Source organism: Tursiops truncatus, chromosome 3 (genome assembly GCF_011762595.2).
Source record: "Tursiops truncatus isolate mTurTru1 chromosome 3, mTurTru1.mat.Y, whole genome shotgun sequence".
Lineage (NCBI taxonomy): Eukaryota > Metazoa > Chordata > Mammalia > Artiodactyla > Delphinidae > Tursiops > Tursiops truncatus.
In genome coordinates this window covers 159,701,615-159,715,119 of record NC_047036.1, presented here as the reverse complement: position 1 = coordinate 159,715,119, position 13,505 = coordinate 159,701,615, and the positions used below count along the sequence as shown (strand labels likewise).

Sequence of the window (13,505 nt, the reverse complement as noted above, 5' to 3'; positions counted from 1 at the left end):
TCCAAGGCCAGCAGGGCTGTGGGATGTCCCCAAGTGCCCAAGTCCGTGTGAAGGGTGGCGACGTGGCCTCCCTCCCTCCCTGTTGCCATGGAGAGACTCGACAAGGTTCCCCAGAACTCTCTGGAAGGGCGAAGCCTTTTCCACAACCCCCAGAAGTCTCGGTTCCTGGATGGGGAGGCCCGGGCGCAGCAACACTGTCCAGGGAGATCTTCATTACTCAGCAGTTTTCCTTAAAAATTAGAAAATGGATCTTGCTGTTTGTGTTCACGAGGCTGCTAGAAGCAGGCCCCTAGGACGGGGCCCCCAGCTGGACTGAATTCCATTGCCTTCCCTGCCCACTTGCTTCGGGACCCCACATAGGTTACAGATCCTTCTCCCTCCCCCAGGGGAACAGACCGTCCCCTCCAAGGGACCCAAATATCTTTGATGTCATCCCAACCACTCAGCCTCCCGGGCACACTCCATCCTAACCACCGAGCCCCTTAACCTTTCTTGTGGCCACAGGAAGGCGAGGGAAGCAATTGGAGTCAGACTGTGCCTTGGCCCCCTGGGGTCTGATCCAGCTTCTCTGTCACTTGAAACCTCCAGCTAGAGGGAACTGCAGGCACAAAGGCCCTGGGGAAGGTGCATGCTGGGTGTCTTAGAGACACAGGAGGTTGACCATTATTGCCTAAAGTCCACCCTTTATTCAGATTTCCTTAGTTTTTACCTAATGTCCTTTAAAAAAAAAATGGAGGTAACATTCACTAACATAAAATCAGCCATTTTAAAGTGAGCAATTCAGTGGCATTTAGTACATTCACAATGTTGTGCAACCACCACCTGTATCTAGTTCCAGAACATTTTCATCACCCCAAAAAGAAACCCCACACCCCCTCCCTCCTCCTCAGCCCCTGGCAACCACTACTCTGCTTTCTGTCTCTATGGATTTGCCTGTTCTGAACATTTCACATAAACGGAATCACACACTATGCAGCCTTTTGTGTCTGGCTTCTTTCACTCAGCATAATATTTTTAGGGTTCATACATGTTGCAGTGTGTATCAGTGCTTCATTCCTTTCTTTGGCTGAATAATATTCCGTTGTATGCATGGATCACATTTTGATTATCCTTCATCAGCTCTTGGACATCTGAGCTGTTTGTTGAGTTTTTACTCTGCCTTGGGCACAGTTCTAAGCACATAATCCCCACCCCCCACTGTAAAGTCATACTGTGCTCACCATGCCAATTTCACAGTTGGAGAAGTGAAGGCATACCCTGGGGGGTAGAGAGATAATTGGGAAACCAAGAATTAAACGAGATAAATACGCAGGTGAAGACCCTAAGGGTCTTCCAGGCAGGGAGAGCAGCATGTGCAAAGGCCCTGAGGTGGGAATGAGCTGGTGTGCTGGAGGAAAAGTGCAGAGGCTGGTGTGGCTGGAGTGGAATAAGTAAAGAGGGTGGAGGGAGGTGGGCAGCAGCTGTGGGGCCTGCGGAGTGTGGGGAAGTGTCTGGGCTGTACCTTGAGATGAAGAGACAGAGAGAGAGACTGAAAGACGCAGGAAGAGGGGGAGAGACTGAGAGCAGGAGGGAGAGAAGGGGGCCTCAGCATCTTGAGGCCTGGACCCAAGTGGCCTGGGGGTCTTCACCCACATCCTCCCAGCCCAGACCCCTCTCTGATACCTTGACTGCACGGGCATGAGGTAACTGCCCTGGGCTGAGAATGATGTGGGCACACGGGAGGTGGTCCATAAATGTTAGGCGGATGTATGAATGAGGGATGGACAGACAGACAGACAGATGGGCCGGATGACAGGTGAATGGAGGGAGGAAGAGCTGGTACCCAAGTCAGTGCAGTGAGAACATTGTCCCCCACCTTCCAGCAGGTGATTGGATGGGGGTTGTGGAGGAACTTATCCAGCTGCCACAGGGCCTCACCCACTCCTCTCTAGTCTCAGAAAATGAGTGGAGTGGAGTGGAGGCTACAGGGTGGGGGTTGGGGAGGGTGCTGTGAGTGCAGAGGCGGGCCGGCTGGGTACCAGATGCCGCTACCTGCCTCTGCCTCTGAGTCAGTATCACCATGGCAACACGGGCCCTGCTGGATGCTCCTCTGGGCACATCCCCCATCACTGCAGCCACCATCACTACCGCCTCCTCACAGGGGGCAGGGGCAGAGGGGACAGCTATTTTTACCCAGGCTCAAGGACCCTGATGCCCACCTTCTCCCATTTCCATCAGCCTCTCTGTCTCCTAAGCCACCCCCTCCCTACAGAGCTTGCAGCCAAACTGGGGGTGAGGAGGCTGAGTGAGGGGCCCAGGGGCGTTGGGGAGCCAGCCAAGGGAGAGTCTCTGGGCTCTGCTCGGTAGGGGAGCTGCAGGGTGTCTCCTGAGGTGGGCACTGGTGAGGGAACATCATGGGCAAGGGTTGGGTGGCTCGATGGCAGCAGTGGGCAGAGAGCTAAGGGGTGGCAGGGAGATGGGCAGGGAGCCACAGAGAGTGTGAGGAGGCCAGGGTGGCACTCACAGAGGGCAGAAGATGGACCCCTGTGACCCTTGGCAGTCCCTATGCCCCCTGTGCCTCCCCTGGAACATGGACACTGGTGGGGAAACAGAGGCAGGGAGGGTAGTCACGGGCCCTACCTGGGCTGGCAAGGACTCCAACTATCACCCACTCCAGCTGCTGACAACATGGATACCCCTGCGATTCCCACCCCCCTTACCTTCTCCCATCTCCCCTTTCCTCACCCCACTCCAGGCCTCTTCCTTGAGTCTCTTCCAACACACCTTGCAGCCCTACCTCAGGGCCTTTGCACTCGCTGATCCAGCTTTCAGGCACATCCTTCCCAGGTGCCTCCTCTTGGAGCCCCCTTTGTCTTCAGGTGTCAAGGACCCTCTGTATTCACCACTCCCCTCCTCCCAGTGAGATTTCTTCATAGCTCTTGTCACTGCCAGATATTATATTATCTATGTTTTCACTTATTTCCACCCCAAGAATGGGGGCCCCTCTCAGAACCTCAGTTTACCCAGCTTGACAATGGCAGTAGCCAGTGTGCGGAGGGAAGGGGAAGACAGGCAGTGAAATACCAGTGTCTGGGTCCTCTCCACCTGACCCAGAGCTGCAGGGGCATGGTGGGGACTTGGAGTGACCTACAGCTCCCTGGGCATTTCAGGCCACAAAGCCCTGTCCGAGGTCAGTGAGCAGTGGGTGAGCCAGGCTGGGGCCGCAGCCAGCATCAGGGATCCTGCCCTGTGAGCCTCCAGGACAGTTGGGGCCTCCAGCTCCCGGGGTGGCCTGTGAGTTCCTTACACCACACATACTGATCATCCCTAGGAGACAGTCACTGTATTTTCCTTGTACAGATTTATAATGTCACCTTCTCTTCATGCCAGCGAGACAGAAGACTGGGTCCAGTCCCCAGCCAAGGGCCCTGCATCCCAGTGAAAAAATGTGGCTTGATTTAAAAACAGTCATTTGTCTCTTCCTGTGTCTCCTGCCTTCTCAAGCTGGTCTCTCTTCCCACCTCCTTTCTCTCTGGTCTCTGTCTCTGTGTTTCTCCACCAGACTTTGCTTCCCTCCCTCTCCCCTCTCTCCCTCCATCTCTGCCTTTCTCCCTTTGTTTATTTCTCACTCACTATAATTCCCTTTTCCCTTCCACTATGTGCCCGCTCCAACCCCCCCTGTTAGGAGGCCCTGATAAATCCGGCCTTGCCCAGAACCTTGGGGCCGGCCCCTTAGCCTCTATCTACCCATTCATCAAATGGGCTTGTCCTAGGACCTGAAGTCCTGGGCGGAGGGGAGTTTGGCAGCGGACATGTCCCTCCCTCCCCGGCTGCAACAGCACTTCACGGCCCGGCAGGGAGGGGTTAACCGCGTGCCGTCCCCCTTCCCCCAGCCCTGCATTTAATTAGCAGCCCCGCGGGGCTGCCGAACTGGGCGTGGGGCGAGGGGGGCCGGGCCGGGAAGGGAGGGAGGGAGGAGAGGAGGCGGGGGAGAAGTGGAGGGGAGTAGAAACGGAGGGAGAGGGACGAAAGGGGGCTGGAGGTAAGGAGGGGGTGCCGGGAACCAACCGGGGATTCGAATCCTGCCTGGCTAGTGTCCCCAGCTCGTACCTCAGGGCTCTCGGTTCCCTTCCCCGCCCCTCGGGGTGGGAATCCCCTCCCACCCCCCCTCCCGAAGGCCGAGCCGGGCGCCCGCAGTAAATGTCAGCTCTCTTCCCATTGTCCGGTGGAGGAAACTGAGGCCCACGTAGATGTGGCGACTAAACTAGGACACAGCTCGGGGCTGCCTAGCGTTTATCCGCGTTTGTCTGCGTGCTGGACAACAAAACCAAAACACCAGTTCGTCCCAGCCAGGCGACCCCGGGGGCGGTCTCGGCTTGGGAGACGGTGACCCGGTGGGATAGGGGCGGGCTGGGGCAGAGGGGCAGGAACCTGGAGCCCAGAGGCCCAGGGTTTTCCCACCTAGGCCACGCCTCTCGTGCCTCAGTTTCCCAGTCTATTTGCGCAACGTCGGGGAAATTGGAGGGCCGGACCCTACCCACCACCACACCCACGGTCTCCTGCGCTACAGGGGCGCGGGCCGGGCGGCCAGACCATCCGAGTCTACGCCGCTCCGCCTCGCCTTGACGTCGGTGCTGACGCCACCCGCACCCCTCGCAGCCACAAAGTCCGGTCGCCGCGCGGGGTTAACTCTTACGCTGCCACCCGCTGCGCCGAGACCTCCCCCCACCACCACCCAGTAACCTTTCTCTCCCCCACCCCCGCCAGAGGAGGGGCCAGGCTGCCGGGACAGACGTGGGACAGGTCCTGGGCAGCCCAGCCGCCAGGAGAGGCGAGAGGCCCCGATCGGCATCCAGGTCTTTGCCTGCGCCCGGAATGTGCCTCCTCCCCAGCCCAAGTCCTTGTTTACTGCGACATCCCTCCCTCCGGCCCGGCCCTGACCCCTCCAGGGCTGGGCGTGTCCTTGTCCGGCTGTGTCTCCCCGCCCCGGATGGGGGGCGCTCCTCAGGCCCGGGGCGGGGACCTGTCACCCAGCGATTCGCTGTTTCAAGGTCGAGTTTCTTATACCCATTTTTAACATGAGAACCGTCGAAGCCTAGAGAACTTGTAAGTCACCCAGAGGTGGGCCGTGTAACCCTGGCCGAGCCCCAGCTCTTGCGGCTCCCCTGCCCCACCCCTGAGGGGGCGGGGGCTCGATTCCCTCGACGGGGGAGGGAACCCTGCAGGCCCCGCCCTGCCCCAGGGGAAGTGAGAATGGGGGGCCCTCCCCCACATCCTCACCACTTCCTCCCGGGGAGAGGCGGTGGCGGAGGGGGCATGGGGGAAGGGTGGGAGGCGACGGGCGAGGGAGTTCAGAGGAAAGGGCTCAGGTTCAGAGTGGGGGGGGGGTCTCCCTGGCCCCGCGCCCAGGAAGGGCACGACTGGCGTTAATATATACCTCGCAGGCATCCACCCCCCGCAATCTGCTCCTTCCCGGGGGGCCCCTTCCCAAGCGACCCGGACTCTGCCTGCTCCTCCCCACCCTGGGGGCCCCCGCCGCCTCCTCCCTGCTCCCTCGGCCGCTTGCTTCACCCCCATTCGATCTACTCCCCTACAGGAGCCTGATCTGTAGGGCTGCCGACCAGCTGCCGGCCCACAAGGTCCTCCCCCGCCCCACCCCCCGCAGGCCCGAGGTCCAGCCCCGTCTTCTCTCTGCATCAGCCCAACTCCCTGAGCCTTGTCTACCTGTAGAGATTCACCTGGATTCCAGTCTTCCCTCCAAAGATTGGACCCATGCCTTGCTCAGAGCCTCAGTTTGTTCATGTGAAAAATGGGGACAGGTGTCACTCTTCACGGTGCTGCTGTGGGGTTTTAAAGGAACAACGTCGAGAGTGAGTTTCCCATCTTGGCAGCACGGAAGCATCTGCTCATTACTTCACTCACTCATCCACTTATTCATTTAATTATTTATTAATGTGTCCATTGATTCACACACACACCCTCCCCAATCCCAGGCAGCTTGGGAGCGACCTCAGGGGTCCACAGGACTGTGGGTGGGGACAGCCCCAGGGTCTTGAGGCAGAAATGGGAGCTTCCACTTAACCAACCTGAAGCCTCCTCAGAGAGGCCTCTGCCTGCCACTGCAGCCTCCACCTGTTCCCCCAGACAGGTCGGTACCTCTCAGGGCCTTGGGAGGATTCCGGCTGCTGCAGGCAAACCCCACGTCATAGGTGCTCATCACCAAGGCTGGGCACATTATTGAGCTCCTACTGCGTGCTGGGGTCCTTCCCTTGGGGACAGGAATGCTGGGTGGGTCCCTGTGGCTCCTCCTGCCCTGTGGACGCACATGCCCCACTCTTGTTGGTTTGGGGCTTCCCTGCTTTTAATGCTTTCTGGATACTGGAACATTCGGGGTCCAGGACTGGCCCAGAGTGTCCCTGAGGAGTGAATGCCTGAGTTTTGCTCTCATTTCATCGTTTTTCGGTTTCTTTCTATTTATGGCAAGAGAAACTGGTTTTCCATTCCTGGTGGTGACTCGAAGCTTCCCTCTTGAAATTTATTTACTGAAGTAGAAACAGAAAAGGGGTCGACTTAAAGGAAAAAATTGTGACATTGACCTAAAGCGGGCTTCTATGTTATGGTGGTGGTTTCCATCCCGTGTGAGAGTCTGGTCAGCTCAGAGGTGATGAGAGATGGCCCCAAACCCTCCCCCAGCACACAGGCCTGGGCATACAGCAGGCGTTCAGTAGAGGGTGGTAGAATGGATGAATGAGGGTGCTTGCACTTGACCAAAAGCAAAAAACAAAACCAAATCAACTTCTGAAGCTGGTCTTGTGAAATCCAGCTCACCGCCCTCTGACCCCCAAATCTTCTGGTTCCCCAACGTCGGCCTGTGAAAAGACCTAACCTGGGTCTGGGTATACAGCAAGTGTACACAAAATGTGCACTGGATGAGTGCAGGAGTCCTGCCTGTCCTGGGGGGTGGAGGTCAGGATAGCATAAGACATTATTTTCTTGTCCCACAGCCCTTCTGGACTCATTCAATCAATCAAGTATTGGACCTAGTGACTCTTCTGAGCCTGCGGGAGCCTCGGGACACCACAACCTCGGGAAAGAGTCAACAGGGCCACCGGTCATAAAGCAGGCTCTGCCCGGTGTCCATCTGGTGCTGAAGGTGGCTGCCGGCGCATCAGCTTCCTCGTCTGTAAAATGGTCTCGTGAGACTGGAAAGAGCCAGAGGGCAGGGGCTGAGTCCTCTCCCAGAGGCCTGACGAACACCTGCGCTGGACGAGGGAGGAGGGCGGTTCCTGCTCCAGGCGAGGGCGGAGGCGGGATAGGAGGGGAGGGGCCGCCGCCTGCGCCAGTAACCCGATCCTCAGGAATGCGCCGGGGCCAGAAGCGACCCCAGCCCGAGCCCGGCGCCCTTCCCCCGGCCCACCCGCGGGGTTCTGCCACCCGGGGACGGTCTCCGCAAGTTCCACCCCCACCAGCCCTTGGGTCCTAAGCGCCGGGGGACTGTCCGCAGAAGCCCCATCCAACCCCGCGGTGATCTGAGCACGCCGGGACCATCCTTGGCAAGAGCCTCTGCCCCAGGACCCCCTCCGCTTCACTCCCTTCGGCTTCCTGCTTAGCTCTTTTTCTTTGGGGCTTTCCGTTTTATTAAGTAGATTTTAGGTCTCTGGAGCTTCAAATAAAGACTAAACATTAAATCGAATTGCAGGTTGCTTTAAACAAGAAAGCAAATCTCTTCGCGCTGGGGAGAGGGCAGAGCTGCGGAGATTTGAACGCCGGCGAGGGGGCGTTACGTTCAGCCTCCATTTGGAAGGCTGGGGTGGGAATGGGGCTGAGGCCTTGGCTGTGTGACCCAGGGCAGGTCGCGCACCCTCTCTGGACGCTGCTCTGGGAACTGAGATAATGTCCCAAGACTTAAGAAGCTGCAGGGAGAGTAAAGGCGAAAATAAAGAGTCCCGACCTAGCCCTGTTACCCTCTGGTCCCTCAATCCTATCTGCCACTTCTGCTGCCCTTGAGACAAATACCACCTAGGTTTCAGGGGAGGTACCTCCACTGCCCCCCTTGCCTTCCTTCTCTCGCTCTGGCTCCCCTTGGCTCAGTGAATCCAGCCTCACTTGCTTCTCTACTCTCCATCGGTGTGGCCAGCAGGTTCTACCCCAGGGCTTTTGCACTTGCTGTTCTCGCTGGGACACTGCCCTCAAATGAATTATCTCATGATTTGCTCCAGCATCACCTCCTGGGGTGACCCTCCCAGAGTACCACACTCTAAAACACTACCCCTTGGGCTTCCCTGATGGTGCAGTGGTTGAGAGTCCGCCTGCCGATGCAGGGGACACGGGTTCGTGCCCCGCTCCGGGAAGATCCCACATGCCGCGGAGCGGCTGGGCCCGTGAGCCATGGCCGCTGAGCCTGTGCATCCAGAGCCTGTGGTCCGCAACGGGAGAGGCCACAACAGTGAGAGGCCTGCATACCGCGCAAAAAAAAAAAAAAAAAAAAAAAGTAAAACACTACCCCATTCATCCTCCGTGAAGGAAGTACCATTTATTTTCCTTGAAGCTGTGCTTGTCAGGTCCCTCCTTCACACTGTGTGTCTGAGAGGTTGCCAGTGTTTGTGTCACCCATGTGAGTCCCCATCACTAGGTTCACAGTAGGTGCTCAATCATTGTATGTGGAATGAATGAATGAATGGGAGTTTTCCCTAGTTCACTGCATGGGACTGTTGATGGATTTCAGGCCCCCCCCTTGACCTGCCTGAGAAGTCCCCAGTCTGGGAGGACTAAAGCTGGACACAGCTATCCCCCAGCTCTATGGGGTCAGCGCTGGTCCAAATGGAGGAGCAGGGCTGGAGTGTCCCAGAGGGAGGAATGAGAGGATGGGGAGGGTACTGGGTCACAGGGAACAGCAAGTGCACAGCAGAGGAGCCTGAGGGGGGTCGATATTGGAGAGTAGGGATGGCAGAGGTTGCCAAGGGCAACTCGCCACACTTAGAGGCCAAGACAGGTCTTCCCCACCTAGCTCCAAGGACCCTCCTGGGGCAGAGAGAATCAGAAACACAGAGTGGACAGGGCTCAGTCAGATGGAAGGGTTTAGGGGAGTCCCTGGAGGCATGGTTAAGGAAGACTTCTTGGAGGAGGGAATACTGGAGGTGGTTTTTGAAGGATGAGTAGGAGTTTGCCAGGAGGCTAAAGAAGGGCACTCCAGGCTGAGGGTATTCCAAAGAACTGCAGTTAAGTTTGGCCAAATGATAATAAAGTAAAACAATTATAGAGAACATTTATTGAGCCCTTACTATTTGTTCAAATACTTCCAATAAAAGTCACAATACTCCATGAAGTAGGTGGATTATTTGCTCCATTTTCATAAGCAGTAAACACACTCAGAGATGTAACATGCCTTGGCCTTCCTGTGCCTCCATTTCCCAAAGCCTGTCTGTTGGGTGACCGCTCAGCTCAAGCTGGCCCTGCCCACAGCTTACCAGACCATCCCTACCTATCAAAGTCAAGGCCCAAGGTCAGGGTGGAGCCTCCCTAGGCCGCCCACTCACCCTCCTGCCTTGGGGAGAAGCATGATCCCATCTCCTTCAGTCTAGCCCCACTGCACAGGCCCAGAGAAGGGTCCTAGGGCAGGGCTGGTTACAGGCTGGGGGCTGCATCCACTCCATTTAGGGGTCCCTTTGCTCAGGCTGGTACCCAAGAGGACAGGTCTGGAGGGCACAGAGACCCACATTCCTGGAAACACAGACACATACACCTATACACACACACGGGTACATAGATCCATGTGCACGGATCCACACGGGCACAGACACCCACTCCCGTGTGTGAACACATCTGGGTACACTGACCCACGCGTGAACACACACAGCCACATGTGGGCACAAACAGACATTTGTGTGTATGTAGACACAAACCCACACCCCCAACCCTCTGCCAGCCAGGCCAGGCTTCTTGCTTGTGATGACAACCTCCCTCATGGCCTTCTTGCTCCACAGCCCAGTTAGGGGCAAGGCCAGGTGAGGAAGGGAAATAGAAGAAAGGGTGCTCATGTCCATTGGCCAGTCAGACAAACTGAGGCCAGAAACTGCCACAGCCACCCCACCAGCCTGTGTTCTCCTTTAACACTGGCTGTTGGATGCTAGGCCCTATGCAGGAAGCTGGGGATCCAGCAGGCTCAAGATAGACAAGGTCCCTGCCCTCCTGGGCCTTATGGTCCGTCCCATCATTCTGGATGGTTCTGAGAATATAACAGAAACAAGGTGAGTGGGAGGGGCCTCTCTGAGGACAAGTGTAAGCATGGTGGGGGGAGGAAGGGAGCACCAGGCTGAGGGCATAGCACCTATCGATGAGGCAGCAATGAGTTGGGAAGACAAAGCTCAGACAGGTTGAGGGTGAAAGGTTAGAGGGGGTCACCCGAAAGAGCAAAGGAGCGTATGGGGCCTCCACCAACTGCTTATGGATTGAGCGTCATCCCGAGTGTGGTGAGAGCCATGGAGGGGTTCTGTGCAGGGGCTGTAGGTCGGATCCAAATGTCCCCAGGATCTCTTGGGAGTGTGGGGAAGGGCCCCTCTCACCTCCCTCAGATCCCATCGCCAGCCAGCCTTTATGGAGGCCCATTAAGCCTGACCTGACAGTCATGATAGTAGTAATAAACAGGTAATAATTACCAGCTTGGATTCCTGCCTTAACAACCCAGTCCGGGAGTCACCGGGGTACCCACAGGAGGCCCTGGCAGAAGCAGAGATACAACGTAGGCGGCTGCCCAGGGGCACGGACGCCCGGGTTCTACCAGATGGATAAGAGTTCAGGCCTGGTCACAGCTCTGGCCCCGAGGGCAGGTCACTCCACCTCGCAGAGCCTTAATTTCCCGTCTGTAAAGTCAGGAAGTCGGACTCCCGCGCTTTAGACCCCACCCAGTGAAGAATAGCAGGATCAAAGCATTTCCAGCAACTTCTGGCTGAAACCTCCTCTCCCCTCCCCCGTCTTCCTGGGGCAAACACACCACCGGGGACTGGGGTGGGGGTGGCGGTGACGTGGAGACAGACCTGACGCACGCCCCCGGCGAGCCACCCGGCACAGCTCCCTCAGGCCCGCACAAAGCCTAGATAGAGGTGCGCTAAGGAAGGTACAGTCGGCACGGTGGAGCGGGAGGTGACAGGGAGTTATTTATCCATCCGGAGCCCCATCCCCCTCCGGGCTCCGGAGGTCGGCACCGCCCCCGCCCGGCCGGGGCCCCACTCGCGGACGCGGGGCGGGGCCGGGCCTCGGGGCGGGCGGGCGCCGGGTGGCCGGGCCCATCACGCCACCCGGAACGTGCCTTGGCGGGAGGCGGCACTGGGGGCATTGGTCGTACACAGCACTCCTGGGGCGGAGTGACCGGGCCGGGCGCTCTGCTCGCCCGCATGACGTCAACCCATAAGGCAACGCGCTGTTGTGCCGTTTACCGCGCGTCACCCGGACAACGGCAGTCGGTGGGGGTTGAGGGGGGCGTTGGTGACTTGGCCCCGCCCCGCCATGCAAATGAGCAACGTCACTCGTGCCCAATGGCGAGCAGGGACAGTGAGCTCATCGCGCTCGGCCGAGGCTATAAGGGGGCGCGCGGGACGCGCGGCTCAGGAGCCGCCGCCAGCGGAGGGCCGGGCGCAGCGGCCGCGGCGGGAGCAGGGCCGAGCGGACGGGGGGGCGCGGGCCCCCCGGGCGGCCGCGGCCACTCCTCCCCCCCGGGCCGGCGCGGCGGGGGAGGCGGAGGATGGAAACACCCTTCTACGGCGATGAGGCGCTGAGCGGCCTGGGCGGCGGCGGCAGTGGTAGTGACGGCAGCTTCGCGTCCCCGGGTCGTCTGTTTCCCGGGGCGCCCCCGACGGCGGCGGCCGGCAGCATGATGAAGAAGGACGCGCTGACGCTGAGCTTGAGCGAGCAGGTGGCGGCAGCGCTCAAGCCCGCGGCCGCGCCGCCCCCGGCCCCTCTGCGCACCGACGGCGCCCCTGGCGCGGCGCCCCAAGACGGTTTGCTTGCCTCGCCCGACCTGGGGCTGCTCAAGCTCGCTTCGCCTGAGCTCGAGCGCCTTATCATCCAGTCCAACGGGCTGGTCACCACCACGCCGACAAGCACGCAGTTCCTCTACCCCAAGGTGGCGGCCAGCGAGGAGCAGGAGTTCGCCGAGGGCTTCGTCAAAGCCCTAGAGGACTTACACAAGCAAAACCAGCTGGGCGCGGGCGCGGCCTCCGCTGCCGCCGCCGCCGGGGGACCCTCTGGCATGGCTGCGGGCGCCGCGCCTCCCAGCGAGCTGGCCCCGGCAGCGGCCACGCCCGAGGCGCCCGTCTACGCGAACCTGAGCAGCTACGCGGGCGGTACCGGGGGTGCGGGGGGTGCTGCGACGGTCGCCTTCGCCGCGGAGCCCGTGCCCTTCCCGCCGCCGCCACCCCCAGGCGCGCTGGGGCCTCCGCGCCTGGCCGCGCTCAAGGATGAGCCGCAGACGGTGCCCGACGTGCCGAGCTTCGGCGAGAGCCCGCCGCTGTCGCCCATCGACATGGACACGCAGGAGCGCATTAAGGCGGAGCGCAAGCGGCTGCGCAACCGCATCGCTGCCTCCAAGTGCCGCAAGCGCAAGCTGGAGCGCATCTCGCGCCTCGAGGAGAAAGTGAAGACGCTCAAGAGTCAGAACACGGAGCTGGCGTCCACGGCGAGCCTGCTGCGCGAGCAGGTGGCGCAGCTCAAGCAGAAGGTCCTCAGCCACGTCAACAGCGGCTGCCAGCTGCTGCCCCAGCACCAGGTGCCCGCGTACTGAGCTCGCGCGCGGGGCGCATGCGCGGCCTCCTCCCAGAGAGGCGGGCTCGCGTGGTTGAGGGGGGCGTGGGCGCCCCGGACTCGCAGAGGGCGCGGCCCCGGGATCCCCCCCTTGAGGGTGCCAGGAGTCGGAGAGGGCGCCTCAGACTTGACAAGCTGGACCCCCTGCTGCCGGGGGGCGAGCGCATGACCCCCACCTTCCCCGCCCTCGCGCTGCCTCTGTCCCGGGCGCGCGGCCACCCAGTGTTGCACAAACCCGCGCGTTCTGGCCGCCCCTTTGTACACACCGCCGCCGAAGGAGGCTCCGAGGGGGCGCAGGCTCAAGCCCTGCGTTTTCTCTTCTTTTACTTTTTTTTTGACTTTGGAAGAGAGAAGAACAGAGTGTTCGATTCTGCCCTATTTATGTTTCTACTCGGGAACAAACGTTGGTTGTGTGTGTGTGTGTTTTCTTGTGTGGGTTTTTTAAAGAAATGGGAAGAAGAAAAAAAAAACTCCCTCCTTCCCTTTCCTCGCTCTCGCTTCCCTTCCCCTTCCATTCCTCCGGCGCCCTCTCGTCCCGCCGTTTTTCTTCTGTTTTTTTGTTCCGTTTTGCTACGAGTCCACATTCCTGTTTGTAATCCTTGGTTCGCCCGGTGTTCTGTTTTCAGTAAAGTCTCGTTACGCCAGCTCGGCTCTTCGCCTCCTTCTTCTCCTGCCGGGGCCTGACGGGGTGGGCGGGGCCTGGCCCGGTCCCCGTCCCCTCCTGCCTCCTT

General features: G+C 59.5%; 1 protein-coding gene and 1 long non-coding RNA gene across 2 annotated transcripts; both read left to right on the top strand.

Annotated features, from left to right (window-relative positions):
- Nucleotides 1-3,984: 3,984 nt before the first annotated feature.
- On the top strand, nt 3,985-9,280 carry LOC141278382 (uncharacterized). The gene is made up of 3 exons (XR_012331053.1): nt 3,985-4,021; nt 4,747-5,085; nt 6,984-9,280. It is a non-coding gene; the product is annotated as an uncharacterized lncRNA (long non-coding RNA).
- A 2,289-nt stretch (nt 9,281-11,569) lies between these two features.
- JUND (JunD proto-oncogene, AP-1 transcription factor subunit) lies at nt 11,570-13,418 on the top strand. The gene has a single exon (XM_033853951.2). The coding sequence runs from the start codon at nt 11,717-11,719 to the stop codon at nt 12,752-12,754; it is 1,038 nt and encodes a 345-aa protein (XP_033709842.1). The 5' UTR covers nt 11,570-11,716; the 3' UTR covers nt 12,755-13,418.
- The last annotated feature ends 87 nt before the right edge of the window (nt 13,419-13,505 follow it).

What these genes read in the sequence shown, in the direction of transcription:
- JUND (XM_033853951.2), top strand. Translation starts at nt 11,717, where the DNA reads ATGGAAACACCCTTCTACGGCGATGAGGCGCTGAGCGGCCTGGGCGGC.